Source organism: Gopherus evgoodei, chromosome 7 (assembly GCF_007399415.2).
Source record: "Gopherus evgoodei ecotype Sinaloan lineage chromosome 7, rGopEvg1_v1.p, whole genome shotgun sequence".
Lineage (NCBI taxonomy): Eukaryota > Metazoa > Chordata > Testudines > Testudinidae > Gopherus > Gopherus evgoodei.
Genome location: NC_044328.1, coordinates 76,704,811 through 76,725,163, shown reverse-complemented (window position 1 = coordinate 76,725,163; position 20,353 = coordinate 76,704,811). Strand labels below are relative to the sequence as shown.

Sequence of the window (20,353 nt, the reverse complement as noted above, 5' to 3'; positions counted from 1 at the left end):
GTCACCTACAAAAGGCAGCTCAGGTTTGGGAATCTCCCTAACATCCTCAGCCGTGAAGACTGAAGCAAAGAATCCATTTAGTTTCTTCGCAACGACTTTATCGTCTTTAAGCGCTCCTTTTATATCTCGATCATGCAGGGGCCCCACTGGCTGTTTAGCAGGCTTCCTGCTTCTGATGTACTTAAAAAACATTTTGTTATTACCTTTGGAGTTTTTGGCTTCTTCAAACTCCTCTTTGGCTTTTCTTATTACACTCTTGCACTTATTTTGGCAGTGTTTATGCTCCTTTCTATTTGCCTCACTAGGATTTGACTTCCACTTTTTAAAGGAAGTCTTTTTATCTCTCACTGCTTCTTTTACATGGTTGTTAAGACATGGTGGCTCTTCTTTGTTCTTTTACTGTTTCTTAATTTGGGGTATACATTGAAGTTGGGCCTCTATTATGGTGTCTTTAAAAAGCGCCCATGCAGCTTGCAGGGATTTCACTTTAGTCACTGTACCTTTTAACTTCAGTTTAACTAGCCCCCTCATTTTTGCATAGTTCCCCCTTTTGAAATTAAATGCCACAGTGTTGGGCTGTTGAGATGTTCTTCCCACCACAGGGATGTTGAATGCTATTGTATTATGGTCACTATTTCCAAGTGGTCCTGCTATAGTTACCTCTTGGACCAGCTCCTGCACTCTATTCAGGATTAAATCTAGAGTTGCCTCTCCCCTTGTGGGTTCCCATACCAGCTGCTCCATGAAGCAGTCATTTAAAGTATCAAGAAATTTTATCTCTGTATTTCATCCTGAAATGAAATGTTCCCAGTCAATATGGGGATAATTGAAATCCCCCACTATTACTGAGTTCTTAATTTTGATAGCCTCTCTAATTTCCCTTAGCATTTCATCGTAACTATCACTGTCCTGGTCAAGTGGTCGATAATAGATCCCTAATATTATATTCTCATTAGAGCATGAAATTTCTATCCATAGAGATTCTATGGAACATGTGGATTCACTTAAGATTTTTACTTCATTTGCTTCTACATTTTCTTTCACATATAGTGCCACTCCCCGCCCCTCCTACTCTCAGGCAGGATTAGTTTGGAGGCTGCGCTCTTACTACAGGCTTTGATTCTCCTCTGCTCCTTGCTCGGCTCACCCTTTCTATGGAGTGTGGCTCTTTTACCCACAGAGCTCCAGGATCCCAAAGAATGTGCAAGGCAACATTTCAACAGCCCTGGAATGTTATTGCAAACAGCACATCCTGGGCTTGGAATACTCATTTAGTGATGTCATAGGCTGAGTGGAAAACACTTGTCAGTGGAAGCTGATGACTTTGTTAAGACTCCTGAATAACAGGAAGCAGAGGAATCATTCTGTACTTTTCTACTCTTCCCCACCCTGTATTTTACATTGCTTTCCAGGAACAGCCGTGCTCACTGATAGCTTGCAGCTTCCTCTGCATGGCACACACATGCTATGGAAGTGGTACTGGACTGTGATGGCCTCCTGTGGCTTTCTCCTTCTTGCTGTACCATACCAGTGTCTAAAGAGAAATATTCCAAGGGACTGGGTTGACTCAGGGGATTGGTAACACTGTAATCAGCTTGAGTTGATGAGATGAATCCAGACAAACTCAAAATTCATCACCATCTGATATGGCTGTTTGATGACTTGTAGCTCACTTCTCAGTGGACAAGTGTCCACGTCACAAACACTACCACCACAGCTACCCCCTATGTTAGCAGTTGCAGTAGCTGAATGAACAGGCCACGGAGACTGAGGTGGTCCCTCCAAGGAAGGTTTGCAGAAGAGAGTACGCTTGGGTTGCTGCTACCCAGACTATGCTTGTCCTGTGGCTACATGGAGGTGCAGGACTATCATTCTGGCACTTTTCACCAGCATGAAATAGAAGAACCAAACCAACCCCCTCATTCTATTTAGAATTGGCCCAACAATAGGGGGCTCACTTTGCCAGGCTAGTCAAGCAGATCAGGATACACTGGAACAGCCACTGGAGGTATCTTTCTAACCAGGAGATGGCATTTAAAGGACATTTGGGTCAGTCTGGATCTAGAGTGGAGTTTGGATCCTGAGCTCCATGCTGTATCCAGGGCACCTTGATCAACAAAACAGAGGTCGGAAGCCACAGGCTCAGTTGGTGTAAATACAATCTTCAATGGGAGTACATTACTTACAGCAGCTGAACATCTGGGCCATGGCTTTTAAAAGGTTTTCAATCCATCCTCCATTTGTTGCACAAAACCTGCCTTATGGCCTAACATACTGGACAGTCTTTATCTTGTATCATTCTAGTTCTAGTAGCTGCTGTTCTTGACATGCTGCAGTATTTATCTGCTCCATTAATATGCCCTGTACCCTCTTCTAGCATAAATCACTGCTGCATTCGTACAGCTACAAAAAATTAGCTTCTAGGCATTGACTTAGAGCTTCACCATCAGCCAGTGAGGATATTAAAAAAGAAGAACAAACCACAGAGACGGCTTCATTTCCTCTTAAGCCTCTTTAGAATTTACTCTTGGGTTTATGTCAATGTTCCCTTTAGTGGGAAACTGAGGCTCCATTTCACAAAGGATTTAAAGTACTTTTCAGACAGTTAATGTGGTTGTCAGATGGGGTCACCACTCCAGTTTTTGCAGAACTCTCCTGCTCTTGTAGTCACCCCTAAGCTCCGTGCCCCGAGTTGGCCTGTGCTAGCCCCTTTTGAAAGATGCACCCAACTAGTAGGCCTCTGTTACTTTAGACAATATTGCTTAATGTGTTTTTATATTGGTGCCTTGTGAGAGAAGGGAGCAAGGGGCTGTTCAGTCCTACCACATGGCATGTATGCTGTGTACATCAAAGAGGGGAATCTGTCTTGTACTGAGGACTGCTGGAATTGCAAGTTGTCACTTTAAGAGTGGGCAGGGGTCTGGGGCTGTTTCCTGGTCTACCTGCAGGCTACGCAGCTGAAGCAAGCAGGCAGTCAGCTTAGAATAAGGTGGGGAGAGCTGTGCTTCTCTACCTCAGGAAGTATCCAGCTTTGTGTCTCTGCTTTTGATTAGCGTGTGTTATGGTTCTGGATTCTAAAAAGTAAAGAAGTGTTACAGTGCAACCGTCCAACAGGAGTATTTGACATTTTTATCTGACTTCTCCGCAAGTATGCCATGAACATAGCTGGATCCTTTCAGTCAGTCTGTTATGAACTTCCTCAGTGTTCAGGACTGTCTGGCTCATTATGGAGACAGACGATAGCTGTAAGGTTTGAGTACAGATCTTAGCGGTCAACAGACAATATCTTTAGGAGAGTTCCAAATAAAATGTGTTTACTATGTATGTATACAGCACCTAAGTCAGTGGTCCCCAACATTTTTCATCTGGCAGACACCAGACGACGAGCCACGGAGGACCGTGGCAGCGGACAAGCATCTGCCGAAATTCCGCCAACAAGCGGCAATGTCAATAGGTGTCACCGCCGGAGTGCCGCCGACAAGCTGCATCATCCACGTTGGGGACCCCTGACCTAAGTGGTGGGGAAAATGCAGGTGTAGGCTAAGGCCTTGATCCATCATTACCTTTCATTTTAAATGCAGTCTGTTTATTAGATGCCCCATTGTGCTAGGTTCTGTGCGCACACATCATGAGACGACTGCCCCAAAGACCTCACAATCTAAGTTTAAAGACTAAGATCCCTGCAAATTGATTAGCGATGTAGGGTGCCCAACATGAGGCACCTCATGGGGCTGGATTTTGATAGACTGAGTTCACAGCACTCTCTGAAATCTCAGGTCCCTTTAAAAGCAGCAAAGGGTCCTGTGGCACCTTATAGACTAACAGACGTTTTGAAGCATGAGCTTTCGTGAGTGAATACCCACTTCGTCAGATGCAGGTGGGTATTCACTCACGAAAGCTCATGCTCCAAAACGTCTGTTAGTCTATAGGGTGGCACAGGACCCTTTGCTGCTTTTACAGATCCAGACTAACACGGCTACCCCTCTGATACAGGTCCCTTTAGTGTCTCAAGTTGCACCCCCAAAAAATGGAGGCACCCAGAACCACTAGTCACACTTGAAAATCTTGGCATGGGTGCTTAAACCCAGATCTCAAAGGGATTTAGAGATCCAACCCTCACTAGAATCAATTAGAATTAGTCAAGTGGCAGGTCTTAGCACTGTTCTGGTGCTTGTCTAAGGCCATGTCTACACTATAAAATTGTCTACCTAACTTACAGCAGTAGACAATTTTAATTTTAATAACTGCAGTGCAGTTATTAAATCTCTTGTGTGTGTACACTTTTTGGCTTCTTGTGTTGGTGGTGCATGTCCTCACCAGGAACGGTTTTATTGATTGTATTGTTAATGTGGGCGGGGCCAGCTCCTGTGTTTTTGCCACCCTCAGCAGCGGAAAAAAAAAAAGCCGCAATCGGTGGCACTTCGGCAGCAGCTCTACTGCCACCGCTTCATTCTTCAGCGGCAATTCAGTGGCAGGTCCTTCCCTCCGAGAGGGACCAAGGGATCCACTGCTGAATTGCCACCAAAGACCCAGACATGCCGCCCCTTTGCGTTGGTTGCCCCAGGCACCAGTGCAGCAAGCAGGTGCTTGGAGCCAGCCCTGAATGTGGGACATTGTGGGATGGCTCCTGAAGGCTAGTAACAAGTTGACGTACAAAATGCAGTGCCCACACTGACACTGCGTTGACCTAACTACATCATCTGTGATTCTACGCTGCTCAGGGAAGTGGTATTACTAAATCAGCGTAGAGAGGCACTTAAGTCAGCAAGAGCCAAATTCAAGCGAAGACACTTCCATGGCTAGGTTGGCACAAGGCAGTGTACATCAAGCTAACTACGTAGTGTAGACTAGGCATAATAGACGAGCTGTTGGGAGCGAGAAGGACATCAGTAGAAGAGTTTCTCCATTGTGCATCTTTCAGCATGCTCGATGTGTTTGCAGGATTATTATTTGACAAGGCCGTATAGCTCCTTCCTTTTGATCACAGTACACTTTGGTCTCTCTCTCTCAAGAATTAATTACTTGATTATATTTTCTCATTGCTGGATCTTGAAAGCAGATGCACAAGGTAGCAAGTCAATAGTCTGTCAGCACTTGAAGCAAAGCACTAGAGCAAACTCTTGCCAACAAAGAGCAGCTGCACAAAAAGTCATCTTGTTCTCAGTGACTGAAACACTTTTCTAGCTGCATTTCAGACTCAGCAAGTGCACATTCTATGCTGTGATGGAGAAGCAAATAAGTCCATGAAACTGGCCAAGCTTTCGAGGAGGAGAATGCTCTATGCCAGGGGTAGGCAACCTATGGCAGGCGTGCACTTGAGCTGATTTTCAGTGGCACTCACACTGCCCAGGTCCAGACCACTGGTCCAGGGAGCTCCGCATTTTAATTTAATTTTAAATGAAGCTTCTTAAACATTTTAAAAACCTTATTTACTTTACATACAACAATAGTTTAGTTTTATATTACAGACTTATAGAAAGAGACCTTCTAAAAACATTAAAATGTATTACCGGCATGCAAAACCTTAAATTAGAGTGAATAAATGAAAACTCAGCACATCACTTCTGAAAGGTTGCCAACCGCTGTTCCATGCATATGCAGCACCTTCCACCTGCTGATCTCAGAGCACTGAGGTTCTGCTGCTCTTGCGTGATATTCGCTAGTTAAAATGGGACCTTTGTCTTAAAGTGTGAATGTAAGCAGCTCTGCAGTGTTCCTCTCATGCATTTAGTCCACGTTCACTCACTATACAAAGGAGCCACTGTTTCCAGTAATAGAGATGACCAGGCCCTGAAGTTGCACTGTATTATCAATTTCTAGGCCTGTGACCTCCACCCCATAGTATCCCAGGTGGTGCTATACCATGAGATGGGCTAGCATGCTCACCACTCCACCACCCCTTCAAAATGTGTGTGTCTGTGTGTTTAATAGCAGCAGCAACTCCACCCTTCAGTGCAAGACTCTCTGAGCCAAAGCCTTAGCTGGTGTAAATTGGCCTAGCGCTATTCACTCTGATTTTCACCAGCTGAGGCTCTGGCCCTTATGCTCATAAGTTCCTAAAAAATGTCACTTCATGTAAATTACAGTCCTGTAAAATCAACTACAGTTTTCTGCAGACCATAATACTTCAGAGTGGGGGTTTCCAAAGCACTTACAGTTGGCCTAACTCTGCTCCCATTGAACTTCATGGGATTTTTACCTGTGCAACTTAGACTAATTTTGATTACTCTGGAATGGGTTACCTAGGGAGGTGGTGAAATCTCCTTCCCTAGAGGTTTTTAAGGTCAGGCTTGACAAAGCCCTGGCTGGGATGATTTAGTTGGGGATTGGTCCTGCTTTGAGCAGGGGGTTGGACTAGATGACCTCCTGAGGTCCCTTCCAACCCTGATATTCTATGATTCTAATTTGAAAATCCCCCATGTAGCATTCCAATTTGCATGTCTGGTTTCTTACCTCACTTAATCGACAGCATTCATCCATGTACTCATCCAGGCTGTCGCTCGTGGGATACTTTTTGAGCTGATGTCCATGGAGCTGAAGTTCTTGCATCCTCCCAAAGGTCTCTTTGTAACGGTTGGTGATTGGCCTTTGCTCTTCAATGTGGGCAGCAGCTGGAGCAGTTTCTTTAATGGAAAGGTCTATCTCTTTCCTGGGTTTCTCTTCAAAATATTGTCCTTCACTTTGGCCAAAAAGTTTATTAGGACTTTCTCCCTTCTGACGGTCACTGAAATCTTCCAGGGAAGCTGTAGGGATCTGCACCATGTCTGCTGCCTGGCTGTAATATTCAACTTGCTTTTCACTATCTGAAGCACACTGGCTGGTTTCTCTGATGTCTTTACACTTTCTCATTATGATATGGTCAATTCCTGGAGAAGAAGAGGTGCTGAGCACTCCAGAGTCACAAGACGAGTCTCTGGTGTGAAGCACAAAGCTCTTCTCTGAGCCCGTTGGTGTAGATGGAGAATTGGCTCCACTTGGCAATTCAACCCCAGAATCCTCTGATTCAAATTTGGAGAATCTGTGAAGCTGGCACTTGGATTCTAAGGTGCTGAGGTCAGACAGGGTGGCCACATAGTCTGGTTTTGAAGAAGTGTCTCTTGTGCCCAGATTTCCCTGGCATTCTAATGGGATGTCGACTTTGGGAAGCCTGGATTCCTCTGGAAAGTCCATGGCTGCAGGTGGCTCTCCTGTCAACCCCTGGGTTTGACTCTCTTCGTTGCTCAGTATCTTCATGTTGGTCAGCACTACCTTGCCCTTGGATGGTGAGTTCTTCTTGCCTGCTAAAACACAAACAAGCTGACAGTCACAAAGAATTGCAAAATTCAGTCTGCTCCATAAAGCTTCCACTGTGGGAAGCAATGGCAAATCGTCTCCTTACCCTCTTTCGAAACATATCAATAGTGGGCAACACTTATTTTGGAAGTTACAGCTTCAGAATGTGTCTCACCAGCAACTGCACACCGCACCATAGTAACTCTAGCTCAGGAACCAATCCATGCAACAAACCTCAATGCCAACTCTGCCCATATATCTACACCAGCGACACCATCACAGGACCTAACCAGATCAGCCACACCATCACCAGTTCATTCACCTGCACATCCACCAATGTAATATACGCCATCATATGCCAGCAATGCCCCTCTGCTATGTACATCAGCCAAACTGGACAGTCACTACGGAAAAGGATAAATGGACACAAATCAGATATTACGAATGGCAATATACAAAAACCTGTAGGAGAACACTTCAACCTCCCTGGCCACACTATAGCAGACCTTAAGATGGCCATACTGCAGCAAAAAAACTGCAGGACCAGACTTCAAAGAGAAACTGCTGAGCTTCAGTTCATCTGCAAATTTGACACCATCAGCTCAGGATTAAACAAAGACTGTGAATGGCTTGCCAATTACAAAACCAGTTTCTCTTCCCTTGGTTTTCACACCTCAACTGCTAGATCAGGGCCTCATCCTCCCTGATTGAACTACCTCATTATCTCTAGCTTGCCTACATATATATACCTGCCCCTGGAAATTTCCACTACATGCATCTGATGAAGTGGGTATTCACCCACGAAAGCTCATGCTCCAAGACGTCTGACGTCTGTTAGTCTATAAGGTGCCACAGGATTCTTTGCTGCTTTTACAGATCCAGACTAACACGGCTACCCCTCTGATACTTTACAGCTGCTTGTTACATTCATGGCTTATGCAGACACTTCAGGTGCCTGAGAGTAAGTTCCAATAATATGTGTGAGTGAGAGAGACTTTTCCCAGCAAATTCTATTATATGCATAGAGAAAATGTCACATACCACAAAAACAGGTTATTAGTATGCAATGCAAAGGCTCACTACAGTCACACAGTATTAGGGGCAGCACAGGTCTGTGTACCTAGAGTCTATAAGCAAGCCTCTTATAGCCCTGCTACATCAGCAGTCTTGTGTTTTATGGACACAGTATCCTTCAGGGAGAGTCATAATTGCATATAATGTTCCCAAATGCTGAATTTTTCATGTGGTTATAGGACTTAGCTGACAGCTTAGCTGTGAAAAAAACGCATGTAATCAGATAACCCCATAGTGATTATACACATGCAGATGATGATGAGCCCAAGTAATTTAAGCTAAGATCTGCATTAACTTAAACTCAGAATTTTTCCTCCTATTCACCTCCGTCTTTGTCACACCATAAAAGCAGGAATAAGCATGACGAAATCTGGTTCTTCTGGCCGCTCACATGTATTTTGGGTTAAAATGAATAATTTGCAAGCCATTTGGGTGGCAGTGTGGATAGCCATAGTAACAGGCAGTGACTTGGAAAATGAACCATGTACTTTGGGTGCTTGCTTCTCTCTGTATGGTTTAGGTATGAAGTTCTCCCCAGGAATGAGAGTAGTTCATTTAAAGAGAAATGACATGGGAGCAGACTTGACCACAAGTGTTTGCATATATATGAAGAAGCTTTGCTTTCATGGAGAATGTTTCATAGAGTGAGAACATCCTAGCAGCAGGATTTATTGGACTGTGGAATTGTCTCCGGAGGGCCATGCTGGAAACCCATCTCAGGAGTCATTTCAAAATAGACTGGTCCAAATGCTAGGAAATATACTGACGAACCCTACGCCAGTTTAGGCTCCCTTACATTCAGTTAAACCCATTTGTTGACATAGGGGATCCTAACTTTACATGCTTTTATATCTTCTCTGGGCACTGCACTGAAGCATGAGCAGGGCCTGCTCTGGCTTTTTGTCGCCCCAAGCGCAAAAAAAAAAAAAAAAACCAGGGTGCAGGGAGGCCGGAGCAGCGAGCCAGAAAAAAAACAGGGTGTAAACTTTCAGTGCCACTTACTTGGCGGGTCGTGGCTGCCTCCCCTGGCTGCACTGGTGAGCCTCTGGGCAGGCGGTGGCTGCACTCTGGCTAGTGGGACTCCCTGCGCTGCAGACATGCCTCGGGCAGCGCAGTGCATGCCCCAGCTAGTGGAGGGGAAGGAAGTGGGTGGGGGGATAGAGAAGGGGGGTGGCCAGGGCTTCCTTCAGCTGAGACGCTCGCCACTCAGCCCCTCCCGCCGTGCCACTCCCACCTGCAGGTGAATTGAAAGTCAGCAGTTGGCGGGGAGGGAAGGATATGGGCTGCCGGGCTTGCTGCAGACCTGGCACCGGCTGGGGCAGATGAGCATGCAGCCGCTCCCAGCAGGGTGCTCCCCTTCTCTGCAAGCACCCCCAACAGTGCCACACTGAAAGTCATTGGCAAAACAAAAGAAAAAAAAAACCACCACGGCGGCCGGAGCAGCAAACCAGAAAAAAAAAAAAAAGGCAGCCATGCCACAGTAGGATTGGACGGAATGCCACCCCTTAGAATCTGCCACCCCAAGCATGAGCTTGCTCAGTTGGTGCCTGGAGCCGGCCCTGCTAGGGAAGTTTCCAACCTCTCCAATCACAGACAGAAGTATTAACCCTTGGAGGATACTCAGAAGGATCCAGATAGAAATAGAAGGAGGGATCTTTGAGCAAGTGGGAATAGGTCACATGCCTTAGGGGAATTTTCATCGGTATGATGGCCTCAGGCTGTGGAAGAGAAGATATAATCTCTTCCTACATGAGGGGACAGGGTAGGGAAGCCAGAAAACTCATGGTTCATGCATCCAGTGCCACACAAAGAGCACCTTCAGATCAGAGCCCCACAACTTTCCCCTTGGAAGTGAGAGACATTGTTCCCAGACATGGGGTCAGGTTGTGATACTTCCACATACACTGCACAGGACCACACATCACAGATAGCTTCCCTAATCAGTGTTGGGGTATCACAGTGTCCTTGATAAATGACCTTTGGCAACTGGCAAACTCAAAGGAAATTTGCCTTTGATACCAGTCATTATTTTACAGTGGGAACAATACCTCTTAATGCCAGTCAATGGCATTTAGGCCCTGGTTCTCCTCTCACTTTGCTCCAGATTTGCACCACTGTAAGTGAGAAGACAGTCAGGTCCCAAGTGTGTAATGAAAAGGTCACTAAGATTGTCAGCTCTTTGCTGCAGGGACTATCTTTTATTCTGTGTTTGTACAGAGCCAAGCACAATGGGACCTTGGGCCATGACTGGGGCTCCTCGTGATACAATACCAATAGTAAACAGTGATAGCTATAGCAAACAGAGTCTGGAGGAGAAAATGAAATGTTTGTCACAGTCTAGAATTCACACACTTTTCACTTCCCCTCTGCATCAGGCCCCCGCTGGTATAAATCCACATAGCTTTCATGGGAGCCGGGCTGACTTGCACCAGCGGAGGATCTGAACACCCATTTCTTCTGTGTCTTTCCAGCTAACGTTTTACAACCCAAAATGCCCATTTCAATCCAAGATGGATGCAAACTAAAGCCCCAGGTCCAACCCCTGGTGAACTCTGCAAAAGCCCAGATCCTACATCTGTCACTGAACCTTGCCTCTTGGGGCCATCACTCATTGAAATACAATGTTTAGGTCATTGTGACACAGCATAGAGAGGGACTACAATACCCTACTCCACACATATATACTCCTGACATTATACATCCTGTTTCATTTCCTTCCATTCCCCGTACTCTCTTCCTTCCTTTTTTCACAAACCATCAGCCATGTCAGACTCCTTTTCCTGATGACGTGATGGTTCTTCACTAGAGAGGAAGGGAACAAAAAACTACAGCTACAAGGAGGAGAGTTCAGTAGACACGTCTCAGAATGACCCAGAGATCCCATCTCAGCACCCTGCTCTTGTTCATTCCTCCTCCTGCTTTGCCCCATCACTCCAGCTTTCCCTGCTAATAGAGTCACTGGGCCTCAATAAGGCCAAGCTGCATATTACAAGAACTTTTTTCAGTTTTACTGATGTGCCTTCCATTTGCTGTAAAGTATCCATCAGGATTCCCTGCTCCAGTTTAATAACATCATCTGATATTGTATATATAGTAGCAGTTTTGGTCACTTCAACCTGAGATTTTCAGTGGTGTTTAAGAGAGTATGGGGTCCAATCCCATTGACATCGAGGAGGAATTGGGTACTTAACTCTAGTCCTCTCTGAAGATGCTGGTGTTACCAACTAAGGAACTGAACCTATACCCACTGAAGGCAATGGAGGCTTTGCCACTTGTCCCTGGCCTCACTCACTTGCCACTGAAATGCAGCTAGTTCTGGGATGGAGCCTGGCACCTATGCAGCAATGTACAGCAACACTACAAAGTGATTTAGGACAAGAGGAATGCCATATCCTATTGAAACTCCAGGGGAAACTTAGCAGGGAGCTGCCTGAGCTGGGCTAACACCCTTACTCTTGTCCCAAATACCCCAAGAATGTAACTGACCACAAGGGATCAGGAACTAAGTTTTATATGTCACTCAAATAAAAGCACTTCCAACAACAGAGTGCCTCACATCACTGAGCTGGGGAAAGGTTGATTCACTGCTGCGTCGGAAGTGTGCCACCTTCTCAACCACAACCTCCTCTTTACTGACCCAAAGACATTGCACCATTATCGCATGTGGAATAAAAGGATAGTGGGCATAACTGATGGCAGCACTATGCCGAATGGCACATTAAACCCCAACATAAAAACCAAGTCAGAATCAGGAAGAGAGGAAAGTCAGTGCTGGGTTTTATTTTTAAGAACAAATTATGCAGCCATCATCTTTCCACCAGGGAGAAAGAGTTATTATGGACAATAACATTCCTTTCCAATAGGCTTCTGTTAATCAGGCCATGCATTTGCTTCACTAGAGAGTCCCTCGTTTCCCTTTGTCGGAAATGGGGAAGTGCCATAATAAACTGAGATCTCCCTTGATACCAGAGTTGCTGCAGATGTGCTGATTCATAATGCTAGATGGCTCTAAAAACACTGTGTAGTGTGGACAGGCTGGTGGTGGCAGAAGCAAATGAACAAATACAGAAGATGAAATCTGACCATTTAGGGTGCTTATGGGGCTCCTGTCACCATAGAAGCTGAGCCTGAGCACCTCAAAATCTCAAATGGATTTTCGTTCAATCTCCCTCACAGCTAGGAAGATGCTATCCCCATTTTACAGATGCAAGACAGAGACTCAGGCTGTGGCTACAGGACAGAGCTTACAGCAGCGCAGCTGCAGCACTGCTAGTGCAGATGTTCTACACTGAAGAGAGAGAGCTCTTCTGTTGACTTAAATACTTCAGCCCCCACGAGCGGCAGTAGCTATGTCAGTGGGAGAAGCTCTCTGCTAACATAGCACTGTCTACACCAGTGCTTAGGTCGGTGTAACTTACGATGCTCATGAAGGTGGCTTATTCACACCCCTGAGTGACTGAACTTATACCACCGCAAGCTATAGTGTGTACATAGCTTCAGTAACATGCTCAAGGTCCCACAGGAAATCCCTTCAGGCAGAGGCAGGAATTTACCCCAACTCTCATGCATCCCAGGCTAGCACCTCAACCACAAGATCATCCTGTTTCTCCTTTCTGGAGAAACAATTTCTTTTTCATTTTCACTTAATGGTTCTGAGCCTGAAAACCTCATCCTTCGAAGGAGCCACTCTATTTTGCCAAAAGAGTGGAGACCCACACAGACTTTTCTGCTTCTCAGAGCTTTTAAGCAACGAACACAAGAGTGGTACAATCACAGCTCATATGTTTGAATATTAGCATGGGCCAGATCTTCAGCTGGTGTAAATTAACATCATTCTATTGAAGTCAATTGTGCTGTGGTAGTTAACACCAGATGATCATCTGGCCCACTAAGACTCCAAAGTAAAGTAGAGAAGATGGATCATTCACCTACCTCTGTAACAATGCACCTCTGGGACAGAATGGGGCAAGGTCTTGGTTTCAGATCCCATCTAAGATATTGTGTTGCCAGACACACACAGCCTTCTACCAGGAGGCTGTAGCATTGGTTCAACACTGCTAGAGAGAATCCAACCAATGATGATAGAATATTGTCTGTACCTGCTTAGTTACTGATGCCACTTCTTGCAGTGATGACATTCCTTGGAGAGACCCTAGCCAAGTATTGTCTCAGCATAATTTGTGCCAGGGGCAGTATGGTCTAGTGAGTAAAGCATGGTGCTAGGAAATATGAACTCCTGAGTTCTGATACTGTGTCTGCTATGGATATATATGACCAACTCCCTGAAATGTCTGCTTCTTCAAAATTAATGGGGGTAATGATAGAATCATAGAATATTAGGGTTGGAAGAGACCTCAGGACATCATCTAGTCCAGGGATCCCCAGCGCAGTGCCTGCAGGCTCCATGGTGCCCACGGGGGCATCTAAATGACCCCACATCCTGGCCGGTGGTGGAGCATCCGCCAAAATGCCACCGACAAGCGACGTCATCGAGAGCCGTCACAGTCAAAATGCCGCAAAAATTCGGCAGCATTTCAGCAGATGCTCCACCACCGCCATGATCCTTCGTCTGGCGCTCGCCAGACAAAAAGGTTGGGGACCACTGATCTAGTCCAACCCCCTGCTCAAAGCAGGACTAACACCAACTAAATAATCCCAGCCAGGGCTTTGTCAAGTTGGGCCTTAAATACCTCTAAGGATGGAGATTCCACCACCTCCCTAGGTAACCCACTCCAGTACTTCACCACCCTTCTAGTGAAATAGTGTTTCCTAATATCCAATCTAGACCTCCCCCACTGCAACCTGAGACCATTGCTTCTTGTTCTGTCATCTGCTACCACTGAAAACAGCCGAGCTCCATCCTCTTTGGAACCCCCGTTCAGGTAGTTGAAGGCTGCTATCAAAACTCCCTCACTCTTCTCTTCTGCAGACTAAATAACCCCAGTTCCCTCAGTCTCTCCTCGTAAATCATGTGCCCCAGCCACCTAATCATTTTTGTTGCCCTCCAGGAGACTATCTCCAATTTGTCCACATCCCTTCTGTAGTGGGGGGACCAAAACTGGACACAATACTCCAGGTGTGGCCTCACCAGTGCCGAATAGAGGGGAATAATCACTTCCCTTGATCTGCTGGCAGTGCTCCTACTAATACAGCCCAATATGCCGTTGGCTATCTTGGCAACAAGGGAAAACTGCTGACTCATGTCTAGCTTCTCATCCACTGTAATCCCCAGGTCCTTTTCTGCAGAACTGCTGCTTAGCCAGCCGCTACCCAGCCTATAGTGGTGCATGGGATTCTTCCATCCTAAATGCAGGATTCTGCACTTGTCCTTGTTGAACCTCATCAGATTTCTTTTGGCCCAATCCTCCAATTTGTCTAGGTCACTCTGGACCCTATCCCTACTCTCCAGTATATCTACCTCACCCCAGAGCTTAGTGTCATCTGCGAACTTGCTGAGGGTGCAATCCCCCTGGGGCACTCCACTTGATACCAGCTACCAACTAGACATTGGGCCGTTGATCACTACCTGTTGAGCCTGACAATCTAGCCAGCTTTGTATCCACCTTATAGTCCATTCATCCAATCCATACTTCTTTAACTTGCTGGCAAGACTATTGTGGGAGACCGTATCAAAAGCTTTGCTAAAGTCAAGATACTTACCTGCCTACCTCCCAGGGCTATTATGAGGGTTGATTAGTTAATAATTGAAGATATTATGCATTACAGGCTCTGTGCAAACTGCAGTGAAAGGAACAGATACCTCTCAGGTGATTCACTAGCACTTTACCCCTTGCTGTCCGTTTCAAATAACTAAGTAGGATACCTACCTGTGGGCTGTCAGTTTGTAAACCCCTGGAAGATGAGGTCAAGACTTTTCAAGTTAGAGATCCTCATTACAACTCCAGCTTCAAGGCTTCTCCCTCCATTAGGCCTTGTCTATACAACAAAGTTTTGTTGACAAAAGGCAGTTTTGCCAGCAAAACAGTGAATGTATACACACTGCAAGGTGACTTCTGGTGGAAAAAATGGCCTGTTTTGGCGACAAAATAAAACCACCCCAACGAAAGACATAAGGCTTTTTCCTCTAAATTTTTGTTGACAAAGCGCCAGTGTAGATACCACGCTTGATTTTATCGCTTTAATTGGCCTCAGGAGGTGTCCCACAATGTTCATCGTGACCACTCTGGTCAGCAGTTTGAACACCACTGCCCTGTAGCCAGGTAAACAACCATCCACTCCTCCCTCTTAGAAGTCTTGGGAATTTTTAAAATTCATGGAGAAGTCTCATAGCATCTTCCCAGGTGACCATGGCAGGTTATTGAATCAAACACTCTCCCGCTTGGATCACTATGGAGCTGCTGGATCTGCTCATTATTTGGGGAAAGGAGACTGTGCAGTCCCAGCTGTGCTTGAGCCATAGAAATTTTGATACCTACAGGCAGATTTCTCAAGGCTTGTGTGAAAAGGGCTATGATCGGGACACGCTGCAGTGCAGAATGAAGATAAAGGAGCTGAGGCAGGTGAGGGAGGCAAACCATCACTACAGTGCTTCACCTAAGACCTGCCAGTTCTACAAGGAGCTGGACACTATCCTTGGTGGCAACCTCACCTCCATTACCAAGAGCCCCGTGGATACTTTGGCAGGCTGGAGGTGGTGGAAAGAGCACCTCACCCAGATGATGAAGAATTGATGAAAAAATGGAGTTCAGATGACGATGTGGAGCTCTTGGTGGGGGCGGAGGTTGTCCAGTGGGGCAGGCAGCCAGGAACTGTTCAACACTCCAGAGGTGTCTAGCCAGTCTCAGCAGTTGCTCTCCGGCGAGCAAGAAGCAGGAGAGGAGACACCTGGTAAGTGGCTGTGGTTTGTGTAGAGTGGAGGTGGATTTAGGGTGTAGAAATGTAGAGGCTGTCTGTGTTTCTGTGCGTTGGACATTCCCCAGTGTAGCTAATCAGTATAGTGGAACGGGGTGTTGATGCACATCAAGGTCTCACGGGAATACTCCAGAGTGATCTCCAGGAAAGTTTCCTGGAGGTACTCGGCAATCCTCTGCCACAGGTTCCCTGGCAGAGCTGCTTTGTTCTTCACCCCATAGTAGGAAAATTTCCCATGCAGGGACCAAAGTGTACACAGGCGAGCAGTATAGGGAACAGGGTGGAAGCCACAAATATGTAGTAAATGTACCCTCGCTTCCCTGCTTACCCTTAGCAGTGAGATGTCTGCTAGAATGACCCCCTCCTGTGGACAAGTGTGGGAGAATTTTAGATTTTTTTCCCCTAGTCAGCTGCACCACAACTCTTTCATAGCACTCTTTTCCCCATGTGGAACGCCCCCTCCCCCGCCACCTCCACTCACCATGCTTTGCAGGTTCGCAGAGATATATTTCTGCCAAGCGTCAGTGACAAAGTGATTTTTATGTTGCAAAATTTTTTCTGAAGTATTTCAATGCTGTGTGTGAATTTAACAATCCCACTTCTGTGCATCTTCCCCTGTGCTTCAGCAGATGTGGTCTTCAGGAACACCCCACACACACCAGCAGAGTGTCTCCACTAGATAAGAAAGCTCCCAAGATGGAGCAAAGAAGACATATTCTGGGGGGTATTACACTTCTCCAATGCAAAGAAAAGGGAACGCAAGGAGTCATGGGAAGCTGAAAAGCAGGACAGAAAAGAAAATCAGGAGTTTCAGAATGCTACTGAGCAGATGATTAAAGTAATGGAGGAGCAAACACACATACTGAAGTCCTTAGTAATGCTGCAGACTGAGCAGATCCATGCCCATCCTCCCCTGCAGCACATTCGGAACCATGGGCAATCGGTACTGTAGTCAAGGGGAGGCTTTGCCTTTCCACACAGCGTACCGTGGCCCCACCCCCACACCAGTGTGCCTCCTGCAGGGACGCGAGGCTGCCAGGGTGGTTGGTGCTAGGCCGTCCTGCCTGCCCAGCACTCCGGTGCTGGCTGCCTGAGCACTGGAGCTGTGGGCGTGGCAACCGCACTGACTGGCTGCCTGAGCACCAGGGCTAGGAGTGCGGTGGCTGCACTGCCCAGGGGCTGTGGGTGTTGAGGCTGCAGTGCACTGAGGCTGGGGCCTTGCCCCCGTGCCCCTGGCCATCTGGTGCTGAGCCTGGGGGGCTGTGGTGGGGGTGATTTGGGGTTCTGTGGGAGAGGAATAAGGGAAGTGGTGGGGCCTCAGGCACAAGGGGAGGGGGCAGGGGTTAGCCTCCCCAGGCAGCCAGGTCACCGGCCACCCATATTCAGAACTCTTTTCCAAACCCCCGCCCACCTCAGCCTGCACAGTCCTTTCCACTTTCTGGGAATTCTCAGTTTCCCCTTCAGTCCACCCCTTTGGACAACTTTCAAAATAATAACTGGACCCACACAGCTCTGAAAGTCTGCCCTTCCTGGTACCTCCTTACCTACCAAGCATCTCTGTGTGTATTGTTTCTTGTGCAACAAAAGCAAAGTTTTTGAATAGTAACTCATCTTTATTTGTTTCCTACCAATACATATACAGGCCGTTAAATAATTTGCTTACTGGAATGTAAGGCCCCAAATGTCACCATTACTTCTTAGGAAAACTACATGTAATATAACATTGCAGCACCAATCACAGAGATATACGTTATTGTTTCTCATTTTCAAAGTGGTGTCTTAAAGCCTCCCTGATTCAAATTGCCCCCTTCTGGGCTTCTCTAATAGCCCTGGTATCTGGCTGCTCAAAATCAGTGGCCAAGCGGTCTGCCTCAGCCCTCCACCCCTGAACAAACCTTTCATCCTTAGCTTCACAAAGATTAGGCAACATAACAACATGTGACTATGACCATGGGATTATTATCCTCATTGAGGTCTCACCTGCCATAAAGGCATCACCAGCATGCCTTTAATCTGCCAAAGGCACATTCCACTGTCATCTGGCACCTACTCAGCCTGTTGTTGAACCACTCCTTACTGCTGTCCAGGTTTCCCATGTAAGGTTTCATGAGCCATGGCTGTAAGGGGTATGCAGGGTCTCCCAGGATCACTATGGGCATTTCAACATCACCCACTGAAATCTTCTGGTTTGGAAAGAAAGTCCCCACTTGTAGCTTTCTATACAGGCCAGTGTTACTGAAGATGTGTGCACCTTCCCGGACTATCCCACGTTGATGTTAGTAAAACACCCATGGGTCATCCACAAGTTCCTGCAACACCATGGAGAAGAACCCCTTCCTATTGATTTACTCAGTCGCAAGGTGATCTGGTGCCAAAATTGGAATATGTGTGCCATCTATCACCCCTCCGCAGTTAGGGAAACCCATTTTGGCAAAGCCATCCACTATTTCATGCACATTTTCCAGAGTCACAGTCCTTCATAGCAGGATGTGATTAATTGCCCTGCACACTTGCATTAACGCAGCCCCAATGGTCTACTTCCCAACTCCAAATTGATTTGTGACCGACCAGTAGCAGTCTGGAGTCATCAGCTTCCACACAGCAATCACCATGTGTTTCTACACCAGCTCTCATTCTGGTGTCCTTGCACCACAGTGCTGAGGTGAGCTCCACACACAGTTCCAGGAAGGTGGCTTTCCGCATCTGAAAGTTCTGTAGCCACTGCTCACCATCCCCCACCTGCATGTGGATACAATCCCACCATTCTGTGCTTGTTTCCCAAGCCCAAAAGTGATGGTCCATCCTATGCACCTGCTCTGTGAATGCCAAAAGCAATCTAAGGTTGCTCTTATCCAGATCACACAAAATGTCAGGCAACTGGTAGTCTTCTTCAGTTAGGAACTTTGTGATTAACTGCTAGTTTCATGACAGTTAACAGAGCATAGGAAAGCAGGGTGGGATCCATCCCTTCATAAAAAAATGCCGGAGTGCACAGCAAAGAAGGGCAATTCAAAAATGCCACAAAAGAAAGCCAGAAGCCCATGGAGTGCTGGGACAGAAAGCGATGCAGCATGGGACATTGAGCCTGGTTCCAAGATGTGCCGCGAACCACTCCGCCTTCCCACCACACAAGGTGTCGAGCTGGACTGTGGAATGGGTGCCCACAGTGCATTGCTCACACTGTTGATGATAGTGCCCCAACTGTGGACGCGCTCTGTTGACAGAGGGAGCAACTGTGAACATGACATTCTGATTTTTATTATGCCAATTTTTATGTGTCAACATCACTTTTGTCGACAAAACTTGGTAGAGTAGACAAGGCCTTAGTCTCCTTTTCCAAGCATATTTTTCCCTCTTAAACAATAACCAGTGACAGGAGGGGCACAGCCAAACCCAAGTGCATGGGGTGCACTCTGAGCAAAGGAACAATGATATTCCTACACGTCTAGGCAGGCAATCACTATCAAGCTGTTTTATTTGTTTCTTCAAATAAAGGGGGAAATAACTCCTGGGCCTGAACTGAACCCCCCTGGTCTGCTGTCACCAAGGCACTCAGAATCCACATCCAAATCCAACTCTTGCTAATGGCCTCTAGCTTTATACTGGGCCAAGCCAGAACCCACATTGAAATCCACAAACTTGGAAGAGTTCATAAACCAGATCCAAAGTGTGCACCTTCAGTCTGTCTCTAGAGGAAAAAAATAAAGGCCAAATTCTGCTCCCAGTGACACTAGTGCAACCCCAGTGAAGCTAACGGGGTTCCACTAGGGGAGGTGAGAGCAATATGTGAGGTTATCTCACAAACTATAAAATCCCCCCACTACTTTTAAATGTCTGGATAGAGTAGGCGTCTGTGTAGGGCTGGGGTCACCACATTAGAATCCATATGCTTTAGCTTGATTTGGGCACTTCTTCTTTGAGACCCCATTATTTTTACACCTGTTCTTCCTTAAATGTTGCCATCCTATATATGTAGAAATGATAGTACCTGAGTCTCACAGACCTGAGTGTTCACACTCCACTTTGTACAGGTGTGCATTCAGCCCCGGCGAAAGGTACCCGACAGGCAATCTGATAAGTACCATAAGCAGTGGTGGCAGCACACCAGTGGGTAGGCAACTGGTGTGCTGTGATC

The 20,353-nt window shown here is 46.5% G+C and overlaps 1 protein-coding gene across 2 annotated transcripts in view; it reads right to left on the bottom strand.

Annotated features, from left to right (window-relative positions):
- The window catches only part of LOC115655341, a 73,191-nt gene that overhangs the window by 36,729 nt on the left and 16,109 nt on the right, over positions 1-20,353 (bottom strand). The window contains exon 2 of one of the 2 annotated variants that reach the window (XM_030570691.1): positions 6,454-7,277. In XM_030570691.1, coding sequence (XP_030426551.1) covers positions 6,454-7,277 — 824 coding nt within the window. Of the gene's footprint in view, positions 1-6,453; positions 7,281-20,353 lie in introns of both variants that reach the window. The other variant, XM_030570690.1, reaches the window with a different exon arrangement.